The sequence below is a fragment of the Vitis riparia genome, chromosome 11 (genome assembly GCF_004353265.1).
Source record: "Vitis riparia cultivar Riparia Gloire de Montpellier isolate 1030 chromosome 11, EGFV_Vit.rip_1.0, whole genome shotgun sequence".
Classification (NCBI taxonomy): domain Eukaryota; kingdom Viridiplantae; phylum Streptophyta; class Magnoliopsida; order Vitales; family Vitaceae; genus Vitis; species Vitis riparia.
The window spans coordinates 8,606,460-8,625,023 of NC_048441.1; the positions used below are offsets into that span (position 1 = coordinate 8,606,460).

At 36.5% G+C, this 18,564-nt stretch overlaps 2 protein-coding genes and 1 pseudogene across 2 annotated transcripts; 2 read left to right on the forward strand and 1 right to left on the reverse strand.

Moving 5' to 3' along the window:
- Positions 1-313: 313 nt before the first annotated feature.
- Positions 314-1,114, reverse strand: LOC117924729 (annotated as a pseudogene).
- Positions 1,115-5,067: 3,953 nt separating this feature from the next.
- On the forward strand, positions 5,068-12,409 carry LOC117924604. Its single transcript, XM_034843277.1, has 8 exons — positions 5,068-5,588; positions 5,749-5,898; positions 6,177-6,236; positions 7,578-7,694; positions 8,053-8,160; positions 9,173-9,241; positions 9,336-9,527; positions 12,121-12,409. Exons 1-8 carry the CDS (start codon positions 5,102-5,104, stop codon positions 12,153-12,155), a joined length of 1,218 nt encoding a protein of 405 aa, XP_034699168.1. The 5' UTR covers positions 5,068-5,101; the 3' UTR covers positions 12,156-12,409.
- Positions 12,410-15,764: 3,355 nt separating this feature from the next.
- LOC117924605 lies at positions 15,765-16,954 on the forward strand. Its single transcript, XM_034843278.1, has 2 exons — positions 15,765-16,080; positions 16,331-16,954. Exons 1-2 carry the CDS (start codon positions 16,066-16,068, stop codon positions 16,952-16,954), a joined length of 639 nt encoding a protein of 212 aa, XP_034699169.1. The 5' UTR covers positions 15,765-16,065.
- Positions 16,955-18,564: the final 1,610 nt, after the last annotated feature.

Sequence of the window (18,564 nt, forward strand, 5' to 3'; positions counted from 1 at the left end):
ATAAATAAATAACTAAACTAAACTAATTTTGAACCATTTTAATTTAATCTAGAGAATTAGAAACTAAAACTAAATAAAACCGAACTTTTGAAATAATGTAATGAATAAAAATTAAGTTAAAACAAATTTCCAACTTACCTTTCCGGAGAACACGAATGGCCTATAGAATCTTCAAAGGTACGGGCTGCTTTCTTCTCCAAAGTGGCATGCTATTGGGCGTCTCTGGTCTAATGAACCTAGCCAGGTCTCTGACGTGGATGGTCAGGATGCAACTGGAGCTAATTCTTTTTACCAAATTATCCCAAAATTACCATTATATCCCCAAACACCACCGAAACATTTGGCTTATCTTTTCTCCAACCCGATTCGCCTCCAAATCCCAGTCGACGCTAGCAGCTCCATTGCGGAGAATGCTTCCAGTGAAAAACCTGTCGGAGCTCCGGAACGATAGCGCATGTGAGGAGATTAACGCTGTCGAAGACAACCTGTCTTCATAATCCTTCAACCAGCTTCATCTTGAAGCTACCTCCGCCGCGGTGCTAGGCCCTGGAGGCTCCGATGCAAGTTGATTTGACTGAGCTTGGGCGTCATCTTTGTCCTTTTTCTGCTGCACTGCTCTCAGAGCCTCCTCGTCGATGGGTGGAGGCCACGGTAACCTCGGACCCATGATCGATGACATAGCCAAACGAGCCTACAGAGTACGACCGTCTCGCCTCTCTGGAATCCGACACTGATCGACATCAACTCACAGAACCGAGCTCGATTCGGAAGCTATCGCCAGCGTTCATTGACGTGAGTATGGCCTTCATAAATCTGCTTCCGTCGCGAATATCGGAGATCGACATAGAGGACACGTCTTATTGGATGTCAGCCACGCGTCGATGTATCGAGCATGGAATGCGTGGTAGCAGATCGAAAGCAGTCGAAGCTGATCGTGAGGCTCAAACTTGGAGGGACACACGGCGCAACCACTGGTAGAGAATGAGTTGTGGCCCCTGACAGAGCAGAAAGTGAAGAAAGGCAGAGAATCGTTCAACGACAAATCTTCCGGCGACATGCGTCGACTATAGAAGCGACGGTCAGAGTCGGCAGGTGGGGACAGAGCGTCAGTCATCGTTCGGCATAAAGGGTACTAACATGCGCTGTAGGGGACATGTTAAAGAGAAGAGAACGAGGGTGGTGATGACGGATGAGAGGGCGGTGTGGTTTCAAAGTGGCAGCATGTTCTTGTCATCCATGGGAGTGCGTGCTATCCTCATTTCTTCACCGGTGCGGCCTCTGGAAAAATCTCTCCTGGGTGCGGTTGTTCCTCTTGCTTCTCAATGGTTCCTCCCTTTTCCTTTCCGTCTCTGTCCTTGTTCACCCCTCTTCATCTTCCCTCTATCCGCTTCACCAAGTCAAGCGCGATCATAACTCTTTTTTTTTTCTTGAACATAGCCTTCATTCTATCCATATACACACTGCATGTTTCCTTTTCTTCTACCCCTGTCCTTTTGCAGCCAAGGTGGAGATATAAGAAAGAATCTCCTGTCTCATCCTCTCTCGTCCGCTTCCCTAAACCAAGTCTCTCATTCAATCCATTTCTTACCGAATCCAAAATCTTCCATACGTGCTGGCCACTTACCATCATTGCATGATAATCTCTTCCTTACCTGAACACAACCCTCATTTTTTTGTCCATATACACGCGGACTGATTCCCCCTCTGAACAAAGCTCTCATTCCATTCATATAGATGCTGCCCTTTTTTCTTTTTTTTCTATGGCAAACCCCTTTGGTAAGTTCTACATAAACATAAAATAATTAGATTTAATAAATGAATAAAAGGTATTTTAGAAATTTATAAAATAAAAATCATAAAAAAATAAAAAAAATAAATAGCATGCAAGAAAGAAATACAATCCAGTATCATGTAAGCCATGCAAGAATGCCATGCAACCATGCAAACTACACAAACATGCAATTCATACCAGCCATGCAAACATGCAAAAATTACCTAAAAGGTGACTTAAGCATGCAAAAATTACCTAAAAGGTGACTTAAGCAAGACTAGGTAAACCTAAATGGGCTAAGGCGTGCTAAAAAGGGCCCAAGTGAGCCTAAGTGGGCTATAAATTGTTGCCTAATGGGCCAAGTGTACCTAAATGGGCCTAGGGTACTTAAGTAGGCCTAAGTCTAAATAGGGTTGCCAAGAGTCACAATGGGGTTAGATAAATCCTTCAACCAAAGTCCCCAAGGTAACTTAGAAAATATAGGCTACACGAGTAGTAATGGGCCACCAAGGAATTACTATAAAGTATCGAACAAATACTAGGAGGACAAAATGGAGGGTCTACAATAAGCTTAACAAATCAACAAGTGTTGCAGAAATAAAAGAATGAGTAGCTCTTGGATCAATAAGAACTTTGACTATCTAGGAAAGTACTTTTTGTAGAAGACTTCCTTAAATTTATCCTAATTTAAGGATTCTTGACTCTCCAGAATCCTTTTCTCCATCCTCCACCAATGCTTAACCTCTCTTCCTAACATAAAGGTGGAAAACATCACTTTTAGTGTTTCAGAGCAACCCAGAAGATCAAAGTACTTCTCTAGGTCAAAAATTCAAGACTATGCTACTATTAGGTTTGACTCTCCTTTAAAAGGAGGAGGACTCAACTTCTTAAACCGCTCAAAAGTGTACCCACTAGAATTAGAGGATTAACCTTATGTTTGGGCCCTAGTAGCTTGGGCTTAAGCCTAAGTCGCTTAAGCTTGAATTTCTCTTAAGTTCAAGCAATCTCTCGAAGTTATCCATAGTTTGGGCCATTCCCTCAAGCAAAGGAGGATGTGCCATTACTTCTTCTATGTTCCTAGGTGGAGCATTTACATTTCCAGTAGTTCTAAAGGGTGCATTATCATTCGATGCTTGAATATGATGAGATGCAGTAGTATGCCTAGGAGCCATAGAAACCTATTCAACTCAAGACACAAGGAGATTAGCAATGGAAGGAATACTAAGAGAGTTTGAAATAAATAATAATTAAATTACTAAAGGAAACTAAAAATTTTAAAAATGAATATAGAGATCCTCGTCACACATAATCTATCCCAACCCAATTATGTTAAGAAGTTTACAGGACCATATTTTATAACTTTGATGCCACGTTGTAACTATATATACCTATTCGTATAGATATTATTTGCTATTAACCCAAAGGGGTTTTCATGATTTTAAAATATGTTTATAAAGTTAAGAAGAACTTATACTTATATAGCGTTAAAAACTTTCTTTCTTATATGATATAGTGTTACTTTGCATGTTTTTATCTCCTCAAATATCAATAAAGTCAATCGAGAACAAGCTACATTAGGCCCTCTTGAATTTTTTTCTATAAAAAGAATATTCTTATTCTCACTGTCATCCACTGGATTGTAATCAAAATGATCAAATAAGAGGAAACTATTCTTCCATAAAAAAAAAAAAAAAAAAAAAAATCCTAGAGGATTGTATCCACATTATTGTAATACACATAATTTTATTTATATATTTTCTTATTCTTTATTTCTTTTTGTACAAAATCTGAAACACGTGAGCTAGCCTAAATCATGGTTAGGGGAAGAAACCATGGTTAGAGATGCCGCTTGCAGCCTTGGGAAAAAAACAGGGGTTGTGATTCATATTCTGCGTGACCACGACAATTAGGATCATATTCAAAGCCAACTTCACCGCTCTTCATCGTGTTGTCTTTGTCATTCAAAGGAGGAGAACTAAGGTAACATGGTTGGGAATCATATTGTTCCCCGATATGAGCATGCTCTTTTTCATTTTATTATTATTATAAAGCATAAGCTTGCAACTCACAAGTTACTTTTTCTGATCTTGCCAATCACATTTTGCCTATAAGAATAAAGAAAAAACTCCTACACTAAGTAGAATTTTTAGCAAAATTAAAGAATCAAATTTGTAAATTGCTATTCTTTTCAAAGAAGCATTAATGTACTTCAGTAACATATATTATAGTTTTTTCATAAAATGAAATGCATTTATATGTTTTTTTTTTTATATTAAAAAGCTTCATGCGAACAAGGTGGTGTTTGGATTCTTAATTTCTGTCGAAAAGTGTACACGATAAATATTAAATCTTCATTGATCAACTAGATGATATTAAAATAAAAACATGATGTATAAAAATAAATTTATTTACTCACATACACTTTTTAGGATATAAAAAGTAGGTTTTCGGTTTTAGTGCTATCCTTGATTTGAGCAAAGTGATTATGAAAAATATATAAAAAAATTAAATATATTTAAAATTGATGAAAATTTTATATAATTTTTTATTACTTAATTTTTATATAAAATAGTTGAAATAAATTAAATGAGTTGGGAGTATCACATAAAAAATTATTCACTTCCTATTTTTTTGTATTTTATTTTTTTTACATTTTTTTATCTTTTGAGGAAAAAAAAGAATTCTAATTATATATATGGAGAGAGAAAGTTTTATGTAATTTCTAATTATTTAATTTTTGAAATAAATGAAATGAGTTGGAATTATCATATAAAAAATTTATTTACTTCCTACCTTTTTTAACTTTTTTTTAGATTGTTTTAATATAGAGAGAGAGAGAGAGAGCAGACTTTCACTTTTCTATTTTCTCTTTCCCTTTTGCGCTTGCCGGTAGGTTGTTCAGGTCGTACAGGAAGACTGAACCTTTTCTTTTCGATTAGATAAAAGCTAACAACGTGAGTCGCGACGACAAACTAAAATAAAACTACAAAAGTGGAAGTCATGATGCATTGCAGGCAACAGAGCGAGCTAATGGAATGACATTTAATATTTAATCAAGGATAGATTTTTAAGATGATCTATTTAGCAATGACGAAATTCAAGATTCCTATGTTTTTATTTTTGTATGGTGGGGTCTATACTTATTCTTATCCAAAATCTTGAGCAAGGTATCATTTTTGGAGTAGCATAGCCAGAGAACAGTGGAGGGGGATGGGCTAGCGGGGCTGGTTTATATATATATATATATATATACATGTCGTCTATCTGTTTTATGGTATCGATAGGAGTGGGTGAGGTTCTTACTTGTTACTCATCATCAGGAGAGGAAAAATGCAGTGGTTCGATGAGAGAGTACTTTTTAAGGTGGTCATGGAAAACCAATGGGAAGAGGTTGTAGACATAATCAAGGAACACTCGCCATGTGCCTCAGTCAGGATCACTACTTCAAAGGACACGGCATTGCACCTAGCCGTCTCAGATGGCCGTGAAGAAATACTTGAACATCTTGTTCAAGTGCTGGGTGACAAGGCCAAGGATGCTCTGAAAATTAAGAACGACCATGGCAACACTCCTCTCCATTTAGCTGCGACCTTGGGAAATAAGCGCATGTGCCAATGCATAACTGACGTGAATAAAGATCTTGTGGGCGAGCGCAATGATGATGGGCATACACCCCTCTTCTTGACCGCTCTCTATGGCAAAGTGGACGCTTTCACTTTCTTCTGTCAAATCTGCCTTCCAAAAGGCATCCAGGAGTACTATAGAGGAGCGCGTGGTGAATCCATTCTCCACACTGCCATTAATGGAGAACACTTTAGTAAGCATTTTAAATTTCAGGCCTCTTCATAGGAGTATAGCATTCATGCATACACACGCCCAAGTGCCCGTGTGTCATGTCATGCTTTTAGATATCTATGTATTTCAACACGTTCGATATTTAAATTATCAACATTAATCTTTGTTGTTGTGCTTCACAGAATTGGCATTATTGATATTGAACAACTATGAAGAGCTTATGTTCACTAAGGACGAAAAAGGATTGACCCCTCTCCATCTCCTGGCCCGTAAGCCTTTAGTATTCAGAAGTTGTACTTACTTCAGCCGACTGGAAAATATTGTTTATTCTTGTAAGTAGAACTCTGCCAATCTCATTACTCATTTAGGTACCCCTTCATAGATAAAGCAGACGATTTCCTTGGCCCAGGCCTAGTGCATGCGCACAGGCATTCATATGAATTATATTTTCATATCTATTAGGGACCCATGCATGTAGTATCTGTTTCAAGTCAGTACCTAGCGCGCACTACTTTTCAAGGAAGTTCTTGCTGTGATGGATTGAATCCTATCCTGTAACTATTACACTATATTCACTACTTGTTCACATTAATATTATTACTTTTGCAAGGTGTAACTGTCAAAAAGCTGCCAGATGTCAGTCTTCCACATCAGATCAATGACCAAACAGGTATATATCAACCTCCACCAACAACATGCAAAACACATAGCGTTCTCTGTATATATTGGATATATATTCTTGTTGTCACGCGCCCATTATTAATAATATTATTATTTTTACAAGATAAATCCCAATATTCTTCCAGATCAGATCAACAACCCAACACGTATATATCAACTTTCAAGTGCCAGTATCCATCTAAAAATACATGGCGCATAGCTTTTTCAGTATGTATTGGATATTCTTATTGTCAGGTGCATGTGTAGTAGGCTTGCACAACACAATTTTATATTTATTTTTACAAAAGCATATGGCAAATTTCATAATAAGTTTTCTAAATATTCTCTTCAGATGCTCCTCTGTAGTTGCATGAATATTCAGCGAGGAATTAAAGTACCCATGTTGACCATGCACTCCCATGCTACATATAACAATTGATCATCATTTTGCTACCTAAAAATTGAGAGAAAAAAATTTCATGAACTATATTCACCTTTTACTGATATTAATCAATTACTATTTTTATTAATTATTTGTTTATCATTACCGTGATTACTAATATTATGTTTGATTTCCGGAAAGCTAGAAGGAAAATATAAGAAAAAGAAAATAGAGAAAAAATAAAAGGAAAAAATGATAAAAAAATTAAAAATAGGTTTAAAGTAAATAAATTATTTTGATGTTTACTTCAAAATTTTGTCATTTATTTAACTTTTCTATATAAAGATTTAATAATTTTAAAATATAATTTTTTAATAATTTTAATTATATTTAATTTTTTTTCTATTTTTCATAACAAAATCAAGAAAATAATTTTTTTTTAATATTTTTTTCTTCCTTATTACTTTCCAAGAAACAAACGTAGCCTAAATAAAAATCTAAACCCTACTTCAACTCCTCTCATCCCAGTCCCGTACGTAGTATCAAACATACCGGGTCAAGTTTTGGGGTCATCAGCTGATTTCAAACCTGCCAGCAAAATATTTAAGCAACTCCAACTCCTCTAACCTCATTCGCTATTGCTTGTCGACTTTTTCCTTGGTTCTCTTGACCTTCCTAGATCAGCCACCTAGTTAAACTAAAAATGGTGCAGTATGTCTTATCAATAAGCATTTCTGCACGCTTGCCACAAGCTAAATTTATACTCCCTTTGAGAAATTTAGCCAACTTTAGTTTTCTGAGTTCGGTCACCCCAGCACATCATACACCAACCATGCACCCTATGCTAACCACCTAGTGCCGGAGGGCAGGCTGTCCAATTTTGAGCCATTAGTTTACTTATACTTCTGTTGTTCTAAGAAATATTTAATTGGATTTTCCTTTTTTTCTTTTTTTATTTTCTTTTTATAGGTCAACAATCAAGGAATACCGAATCTCGAAGAGATCGATGGTTTCCACCAAATTATGGAACATGCTGCTACTTCTTGAATCTCATATATAGTTTTCTATTGGTTATCTTTGGATGGGGTAAGCAGTGAAACTCCTACACAATTGTTTCCATCATAGTAATGACATATGATTCAATCATCTAGCCTATATATAAGGTATATGGGCTACTGATACTACTTTGTGCGTGGTGCTTCTTCTTCGTAATGGTGCCTTTTATTCTTGTAGTGGTACATCTTCTATCTTCTTCTTCTAGCTTGTGCTTCTTCTTCTTCTTAATTATAACTACCTTTACTGCAGTCATAACATCTAATCAGGAAACTGCTATTAATATCTAATCACATCTGCTAGCTTTTGGCAGATCCATTATGAATAAATATAATACTAAATAAATAAATCAAATCTTTTAAATTATTTATGATATGAATGCTGTGACCAGGCAAACTGGTTTCTAATTCTAGAGCTAATGGAGAAAATGCAAAAAACTCTGGTCAACGGGGGGATGCAGAGACGGGATTGGCGGGGAACGCAAGAGAACTGCCTCCAGGTGAAAGCATATGTAGGAACAGTTTTAATTTATATATAGGTTGCAATATAATAAATGTAATACTAGTGTAAAGTAGTCAAATTATAAGCAGTAGTTGTAGTCGTAGTGTAATGACGTAGTAATAGTATAATATAATGATATAGCAGCAGCAGTGATTATAACATTGATGATATAACAGTAATCATAATAGTAACGATAAGGACAACAACTTTTACGGTGGTCTTAATGAAGAATTACATATCTGCATTTCAAAGATTCTAATCAGAAAGTTATTAAAAAGACTGCATTAGGGCACTTGAGAGATTGGTTTTGTGGAAACCAAACAAAAATAAAAAATAAAAATCAATGCATATAGCTTCTTAAATTCCTCACACCCCCTTGGTATAGCTCCTACCATGTTTGGAATCTTTGGCCTTGTTTCGCTATTGTTTTTATTAAATCGTTTTCTAACAAAAAATAATAGCAATTCTTAAAAACAAAAAATAGCTTTTATTTTTTAAAAACTGAAAATTGAGTGTTTTTATAAAATTTATTTCACTTGTTTTTCAGAGTTATTTCAAAAAATATTTATATAAATATGAAAATTGATTAAAATTAAATCACTATATATAAAAGTTAGTTTTAAAAATATAAAAAGGGATGAATAATATTTAGATTCTTGGACAGATTTTTATTCTATAAAATATAATAGAACAATTTAAAAAAAATTATTTAACAGTTTCCAATAACACTTCCTAAATAAAACTCGTGTCCTTTTATTTATGAGCATAAATAAGCTTTGGTTGGGAATGTGGTGATGCATAAGCTTGCATTTTATTGCTTATGATATTAAATAAATATATAAATAAATAAAAAAGTAACTAAAACCCCGCTTGGAGTTCAACCTGATAAACATGCGAATTAGCTAGGATGATCAATTTATTTTTAAACAATTTATTTTGAGTTTTGTTTGTCTATTGAGAAGTTTCTTATACTTATTTTCATATATATATATATACACACACATATATAGGTGACGATTATCGCGCAGGCTTCAAGCTGATGAAGCTTGTACGTAAACTAATGCCGATGATCGTATTGGGTATGGGACCACTTTGCTATCACTATCTTCCCTTCTACTATTATGTAAAACAATATAGATTTAAAATGTGTTTCTCTGTTATGTGGTTCTAAAGGATACAAAGACATACAGACGATTAAGCACATAAAAGAGAAGCACGTATGGTCTCTTCAGATCGTCAAAAAAATGCTTGACACTGCCGGAAATTCCGGGGATGATGCTGCTGGAAGGTTCGGAAAATCCAATCAAGAAACTTCTGATATGGACCTTATCCATGAACCTTCACTAGAAGAAACTAAACAATCAGGTATCTCTTTCCTAGAAATGGTAGTATTAAGTCTGGGTACTTCAAAATGACATAAAAAAGTTCAAACAAATGATAGGGCTATCATTATTGTTATTATTATTATTTTACTTCAAATAGCTTTTCCTATTGTATAATGCACTGATATATGGAGGGTTGTAGGGTGGGGTCTCTAGCTTTTGTAGTAGATTTGAACTCGTCAGTTGTATACATGATGAGTAGTAGCATCATAGACAACTATCCTGCATGAGCTTAACATAATTTTTTCCAACTTATGCAACATCTGTGTCAAATTGTCACAGATAAAGAGGAAACTGATAATCTAGACACAAAATGGTTTTATTTTGGCTTTGCTCATGCCTCACGCTAGACCCTTTTCTCTATTAGCTTAGGAATTGTGTGTTGTGGTACTGGCAGAGATGAAGCACGTATGGTCTCTTCAGATGGTCAAAAAAATGCTTAACAGTGCTGGAAATTCGGGAATGATGCTGCTGGAAGGTTCGGAAAATCCAATCAAGAAACTTTTGATATGGACCTTATCCGTGAATTTCCACCAGAAGAAACTAAAGAACCAGGCATCTCTGTCCTTGAAATGGTAGTATTAAGTCTGGGTACCTTCAAAATGACATAAAAAAGTTCAAAGAAATGATAGGGTATCATTATTGTTATTATTATTATTTTACTCCAATAGCTTTTCCTATTTGTATAATGCACTGATATATGGAGGTTGTAGGGTGGAGTTGTTGGAAATCAAGCCCACGTCGCCTTCCATCCTGTGCGTTCCTCCCCATATTTAGCATCCTCTGTTTACTTCCCTAAATTAGTGAAATATACTGCCTTTATTATAATTGATTTAGGAGTAATTCTAGCAAGGTAGTTTATTCACTTTCCATGTAAGAGTTTATTCTCTTTCCATGTAATAGTTTATTCACTTTCCATGTAAGAGTTTATTCTCTTTCCATGTAAGGGAAATTCCGTCCGGTGATAGTATACCAGTCCGAAATTGTCTCATATCTGTAGGCTATTTATTTATGCTTTCTTTCATTGTAATAAGAGTATCATAGAATGAATTGAGTCTATGTTCCTCCATAGTTAGTCTTCAAATTCTTCATGGTATCAGAGCAGGTTTAATCCTGTCTCATCGTCTTCATCTTTAGTCAGTTTTTTTTTACTCAATTCTATTCTTCTAGGTTATGCCTAAATACGGTCCAGCCTTTGGAATGGCTACCAACTCATCATCCTCTACTTCTGATATCATCATCTCATCGTCTTCATCCTCTCATCAAATGGAAACCTCTCATCTGCCAATCACAGCCCATAAACTGAATGGGCAAAATTATTTGCAATGGTCTCAATCCATATTAATGTTTATACGGGGAAAGGAGAAAGATGACTACATCACCGGAGCTTCGGCGGCACCAGAAACCACAGCATCAACCTACAAGAAGTGGATAGCAGAAAATAATATGGTCATGTCCTGGCTAGTCAACTCTATGACCCCTGACATTGGTAAAATTTTCTGTCATTTGATACTGCCAAAGAAATCTGGGACATTGCAAAAGAAACTTTCTCAGACAAGGAAAACACATCTGAAATCATCCAGATTGAAGGCATCCTCCACGATTTGCGTCAAGGAAACCTTACGGTAACTGAATATTTCAATACTCTTACTCGTCTATGGCGTCAACTTGATACGTTTGAGGTTCATAACTGGAATTGTGTTACAGATGGTTTGTTGTATAAAAAGATTGTCGAAGGGAAACGTGTGTTTAAATTTTTGTTAGGTTTGAACAAAAATCTTGATGAAATCAGAGGAAGAATCATGGGAGTAAAACCTCTACCTAGCCTCAGAGAGGCATTCTCTGAAGTGCGTCGTGAAGAAAGTCGGAAAAATCTCATGATGGGATCCCATCAACAACTGAATATGGCAGAAAGCTCGGCTCTTAAGACTCAATTCGCTCCTTTTGACAACCGTCAAAAAATTAAAGGAGGTAGACCTTGGTGTGATCATTGCAGAAAGCCGGGACACTCAAGAGAAACTTGCTGGAAGATTCATGGAAAGCCAGTAGATTGGAAGCCACGTCAACCACTTGAGAAAGAAGGACGAGGCAATCATGTGGCTACCGATGAACAATCGCCACAACCTGAAGCTAGCCCTTTTAATAAGGAGCAAATGGAGATGCTTCAGAAACTACTGTCTCCTCTTTTGTCAGTACAGTCACAAACTGGCTCATCTTCCAACCAGCTCATTGGTTCCGGAACCTTGGCTCACAAAGGTAATTTTTTGAGTGCCTTTACTGTTGGTAAGAAACGTAAAAAACCTTGGATCGTGGACTCAGGAGCATCTGATCATATGACGGGAGATGCGACAATTTTTGATACATATAGCTCATGTCCAAATAATTTAACAGTCCGAATAGCAGATGGTTCACTATCAAAGGTTGCCGGAACAGGTTCAGTTGTGCTATCAAGGGATCTTACTCTCAACTCTGTTCTCCTTGTTCCTAACTTGGACTGTAATCTATTGTCAATTAGTAAACTCACTAAGGAAAAGAGGTGTATTACTAATTTTTCCTCCACTCACTGTGAATTTCAGGATTTGGATTCGGGGAAGACGATTGGCAATGCTGAGGAATGCTCTGGACTCTACATCCTTAAGGAGCTCCATGATCCACAAGAACAACCTCAAATGGCAGTTGGTAGTAATTCTTTTTCGGTTTCATGTCAAAATAACGATAGTGCAATTATGTTGTGGCACTATCGCTTAGGTCATCCAAATGTTATGTATCTCAAGCATTTATTTCCTTCATTATTTCATAAAAATCCAAAATCCTTTGAGTGCGAAATCTGTCAATTATCAAAGCAAGTCCGGTCTCATTTTCCCATTCAACCTATAAAGAGTCTAGTCCATTCTCAATGATTCATAGCGATATCTGGGGTCCGTCAAGAATAAAAGATGTAACTGGTACTAGGTGGTTTGTCTCATTCATAGATGATCACACTAGATTAACTTGGGTATTCCTCATGAAAGAAAAATCTGAAACGAGTCAAATTTTCAAAAATTTTAAAAATATGATTCAGACCCAATTCCAGTCAAAATACAAATTCTAAAGTCTGATAATGCTAGGGATTATTTCAACTCCATTCTAGGAGAATTTCTAGCACAAGAAGGGATAGTTCACTTAAGTTCATGTGTTGATACCCACAACAAAACGGAATCGCTGAAAGGAAAAATAGGCATTTGTTAGAGGTGGCTAGATCACTAATGTTCTCCATGAATGTTCCAAAATTATTCTGGGGGCAAGCTGTCCTTACGGCAGCCTACCTCATCAATAGGATGCCGTCTAGGGTACTAAAATTCCAAACACCTTGTCAAACACTCCTAAAATCCTTTCCGACTACTCGTCTCATCTCCACCGTCCCACCAAAATTTTCGGGTGCTCTGTTTTTGTTCATATCAATCAACAACATCGAAGTAAACTTGATCCTAGGTCACTCAAGTGCATCTTTCTTGGGTATTCTTCAAATCAAAAAGGGTATAAGTGTTACTCTCCGGTCACAAGAAATTCTACAATTCAATGGATGTCACATTTTTGAAACCCAGCCTTACTATCCCAAAAACGATATTCAGGGGGAGAATTCAACTCAGGAATATCAATTTTGGGATCTTGAGTCATTCAGTGAGCCACCCATCATCACTGAAAATCACATTCCTCCAGAGTCATTTAATCAGCCCGAGTCCATTGTTGACTTGTGGGATAAGGAGCACATCCAAGAGGAAACGGAGGAAGGAGCACTTTCTCAACAACCCATGAGGCTGAACCGGGTCCTAATCCAAGCAAACTTCCAGGTAACAACGCTCCTGATGGTACTGTTGATTCCGAGTTAGAAAATGATATTCTTAATATGCCCATAGCTTGGAGGAAAGGAATTCGATCATGCACTCAGCATCCATTGGAAATTTTATTTCTTATGATAAGCTATCACCTACGTTTCGTGCATTCACTTCTAGCATCACAGAGATACAAGTTCCTCGGAATATTCAGGAAGCTTTCAAGTATCCTAAGTGGAAGGCGGCAGTCGATGAGGAAGTTCGGGCGCTGGAAAAGAATGGTACGTGGGAAATTACTGACCTCCCAAGAGGTAAGAAACCAGTTGGGTGTAAGTGGATTTTCACAGTAAAGTACAAGGCAGATGGTAATGTGGACAGGTATAAGGCTCGGTTGGTTGCCAAAGGATTCACCCAATCCTATGGCATTGACTATCAAGAAACTTTTGCTCCAGTTGCCAAGCTCAATACTGTTCGTGTACTTTTATCCTTGGCAGTTAATCTCGATTGGTCACTTCACCAACTTGATGTGAAGAATGCCTTCCTCAATGGTGACTTAGAGGAAGAAGTTTACATGGACATTCCTGCTGGACTTGAGACGACATCAAACTTCAACAAGGTTTGCAGACTCCGAAAATCCTTGTATGGTCTCAAACAATCTCCCAGGGCCTGGTTTGAACGGTTCACTAAGGTAGTGAAAGGGTACGGATTCGTTCAATGTCAATCTGATCACACATTATTTGTGAAACACTTCCCAGAAGGGAAGCTGGCAATTATCATTGTATATGTGGACGACATAATTTTGACAGGTGATCATGAAGAGAAAATTGACTTACTTAAAAAATTACTGACAAAGGAATTTGAGATCAAGGATCTTGGAAACCTCAAGTACTTTCTCGGAATGGAGATTGCTAGGTCAAAGAAAGGTATAGCAGTCTCACAACGCAAATACGTTCTGGACTTATTGAATGAAACAGGAATGCTAGGATGCAAGCCGGCAGAAACACCTATGGATACAACTGTCAAACTGGAAGAAAGTGATGGAAGTACGCCAGTTGATAAAGGAAGATATCAACGTCTTGTGGGGAAACTCATCTATCTTTCTCATACAAGGCCAGACATCGGCTTCTCCGTTAGTGTGGTAAGTCAATTCATGAATAATCCAACCGAAAAACACATGACTGCTGTGATCAGAATATTGAGGTACCTCAAGATGACACCAGGAAAGGGTCTCTTCTTTCAAAGAACAACAAAGAAAGAGATTGAGATTTTTTCAGATGCAGATTGGGCAGGTTCAGTGACTGATCGGAGATCAACTTCAGGCTATTGTTCATTTGTTTGGGGGAACTTGGTTACATGGCGAAGAAGAAACAGTCAGTGGTAGCTCGTAGCAGTGCTGAGGCAGAATTTCGTGCTATGGCACAAGGTATCTGCGAGGGAATCTGGTTGAACAGGCTGTTAGAAGAATTACGGGTTCCATTGAAGCATCCCATGATGTTATACTGCGACAATCAAGCTGCCATCAGTATCGCTAAGAATCCGGTTCATCATGATCGAACTAAACACGTGGAGATAGATCGACACTTTATCAAGGAAAAGATTGAAGAAGGAGTTTTCAAAGTCAGCTACACTCCGACAAACTGTCAAACGGCTGACATTCTCACAAAAGCTCTTGCTCGAGTTAACTTCGAAGATCTGACAGGAAAACTGGAATGATCAACATCTACAACGCGGCTTGAGGGGGAGTGTTGGAAATCAAGCCCACGTCGCCTTCCATCCTGTGCGTTCCTCCCCATATTTAGCATCCTCTGTTTACTTCCCTAAATTAGTGAAATATACTGCTTTATTATAATTGATTTAGGAGTAATTCTAGCAAGGTAGTTTATTCACTTTCCATGTAAGAGTTTATTCTCTTTCCATGTAATAGTTTATTCACTTTCCATGTAAGAGTTTATTCTCTTTCCATGTAATAGTTTATTCACTTTCCATGTAAGAGTTTATTCTCTTTCCATGTAAGGGAAATTCCGTCCGGTGATAGTATACCAGTCCGGAATTGTCTCATATCTGTAGGCTATTTATTTATGCTTTCTTTCATTGTAATAAGAGTATCATAGAATGAATTGAGTCTATGTTCCTCCATAGTTAGTCTTCAAATTCTTCAGGAGTCTCTAGCTTTTGTAGTAGATGTGACTCGTCAGTTGTATACATGATGAGTAGCAGCATCATAGACAACTATCCTGCATGAGCTTAACATAATTTTTCCAACTTATGCAACATTGTGTCAAATTGTCACAAACAAAGAGGAAACTGATAATCTAGACAAAATGGTTTTATTTTGGCTTTGCTCATGGCTCACGCTAGACCCTTTTCTCTATTAGCTTAGGAATTGTGTGTTGTGGTACTGGCAGAGATGGACAGACCTGAGACGCCAATACTAACTGCAGCAAGCAACGGTATCATAGAAATGGTGGAGCTCATCCTCAACCGTTTTCCAACTGCCATTTATGACAAGAACTCAAAGAAGAAGAACATAGTGCTGTTGGCAGCGGAGAATAGACAACCCCGTTTATTTGATCTCTTGAAACGGAAAAAAATCAATGAAACTGTATTTCACGCGGTGGATAGTGATGGAAACAGTGCCTTGCACCTGGCTGCAAATTACAATCAATCTCTGAATCCTTGGACTATTCCTGGTACTGCATTGCAAATGCAATGGGAAATCAAGTGGTACGAGGTATGAGATGGCACTATTTTTTCTATATGGTTTTCATTTTTATTTTTTATTTTTGTTTCTTATTCCCTAGGGTTAATTTACTTTTCATCATGCTTGTGTCTCCAATTGTCTTGCGCAATACAAATGAAGTGTGAGGCTTTAATTTTATTTTATTTTCTACCAAGATACACAATGAAAGAGATCCTGGCAAGTAGATTATTGATAAACATCTTTAAAATTGTGTATTTTATTTCACGCTTGCAGTATGTGAAGAGTTGCGTGGGACCAAACTCATTGATGTTGTACAACAACAAAGGCAAGACTGCAATGGAGATCTTCACAGAAACGCATAAACAACTCATAAAAGAAGGTGGAGAATGGCTACTAAAGACCTCAGATTCATGCTCGGTTGTAGCAGCACTTATTGCAACAGTTGCCTTTACAGCATCAGCCACTGTTCCAGGAAGCACCGAAAAAGGGAAACCTGTTCTTGAAAATGACCTAGCATTTCAAGTGTTTTCAATTTCATCACTAGTTTCTCTTTGCTTCTCAGTCACCGCCTTGATAATGTTTCTATTAATTCTCTCATCTAGATACCAAGTGAGTGAATTCAAGATGAGCTTGCCTAAGAAGCTTCTGTTGGGTATATCGTCTCTGCTGATCTCCATAGCAGCTGTATTGGTCTCTTTCTGCACAGGCCACTTCTTCATTCTGAATGATCAATTAAGATCTGTGGCAGTTCCAATATATGCAGTCACCTGCCTGCCAGCAACAATTTTTGCCCTGGGCCAGTTGCCTTTATACATTGATCTCATATGTGCCATTTTTACCAAGGTCCCAGTGGCTTTGTATAATGGAAAGTTTGCGGGTAAGAAAGAAAAATTTTAGTAAACACTACAAGGAAAAAGATATATGGTGTCATTTATAACGAGTCACCATAAACATAGGGTGTCACTACAACATAGCGTCACCTTCTCCACTGACACCATAGAGGGTACCAATTGGTGACGTATTTGGAAGTGACACCAAAGTAGATAAATGGTGACCCATTCGGAAGTGACACCATATATTTCTAGTGATGATAGGGTGTCGCATTAAATGCATCATCTTTGAGTTATGATGTCATATTAAATGCATCACCTTTGAGTAATGGTGTCACATCATTGTAAATTATTATGGAAGATATGATTGTTTTTAGTTATAGATTTTTGTAATGCTTATGAATTAATAAGTAAGATTAACCTGTTTATATTTTGTCCATAAATATAACAATCATATTATATTTAACTCATTTTTCTGTAATGTTTCTGGAATAACTCATAATACATTGATCATCTAATAATATTTGTATATCAAATGTTCACAAAAAGATAGTACATCCAACATATTAAACCCATCAAAACTAAAAAAAGAAGAGTGAACACATACCAAAACATGATTTACAAATGTTAAAGATCCCAAGATTCATGTATACCTCCATTTCATAAGCATAAAACCGTCTAACTATAAAATGACATAAAAGTCCCATCTAAAAATCTAAATTTCTCAGTACTAATTAAAGTAACATTTATGTCCTACAACGTATGACATAAGAGTTGCATTTAAAAACCCAAAATCTTGTTGCCTTCTTCTTTCTTTTTATTCTCCATTCCACCATCCCAAAAGTGTATACCTGCATTACATAGTTTAATGAGTTTTATAGATTTGTATTGAAGAAAATAAACATGGATCGATGTTATCATAAATGAATAAAAATTCATGTAGTAGCTAAAGGACTCACCATGCATGGTAATCATGATGCATCAACATGATTCATGATTAGTTGTAGCACAAAAGTAGCCCATTCTCCTCTAATTTCATCGAATTCTACTTGAGAATATGTTTTTTTATCACCAAACTGAAATCAAATAAGAAAATAACATTAAAATGCATAACATTTGGAAGCCTAAAACTATGTACAATTCATTAAATTTGTAATACCTTTGAAGCAATAATTGTAGGATCAAAAATTATCTCTTTTATGAATCTCATAACAAAGTAGCCACATTCGAACCCTCCTTCTTGTCTTGGACACTAATCGATCAATTATAAAATAACATTAGTACTCATATATATAAATGGTGCAAATGCATAAGCTAATGTGTAAAGAAAATTTTTTGGATGTCACCTGCACTAGTTGCCAAGATGGCTCCCTCTTAGATGTTTTCTTTGCAGATATTCGAAGAGCCCTATGTAAATAAGTTCAATGGGTACATTTTTAAAATAGGTAAATGTTATATGTTTTAACATATATATAAATAATAAAAAAAATGTGTTTGAGATGAATGTATTTTAAAAAAATAATATAATACTATGAAAAATAATAGGAAGAACTTACATGTTTACGATATCCTTTAAGTCCTCACATGGTTTGTGATGCATAGGGTCAAGATAGTGGACTATCATTTTCCTTGGCTCAATCACTACCAAGACCCAATGAAAGCTAAAACATTAAAAAC

Coding starts and splice junctions, on each gene's coding strand:
- LOC117924604 (XM_034843277.1), top strand. CDS start 5,102: ATGCAGTGGTTCGATGAGAGAGTACTTTTTAAGGTGGTCATGGAAAAC. Junction 5,899..6,176: donor GGAAAATATTGTTTATTCTT/GTAAGTAGAACT, acceptor TACTTTTGCAAG/GTGTAACTGTCAAAAAGCTG. Junction 9,528..12,120: donor AGAAGAAACTAAACAATCAG/GTATCTCTTTCC, acceptor TGTGAATTTCAG/GATTTGGATTCGGGGAAGAC.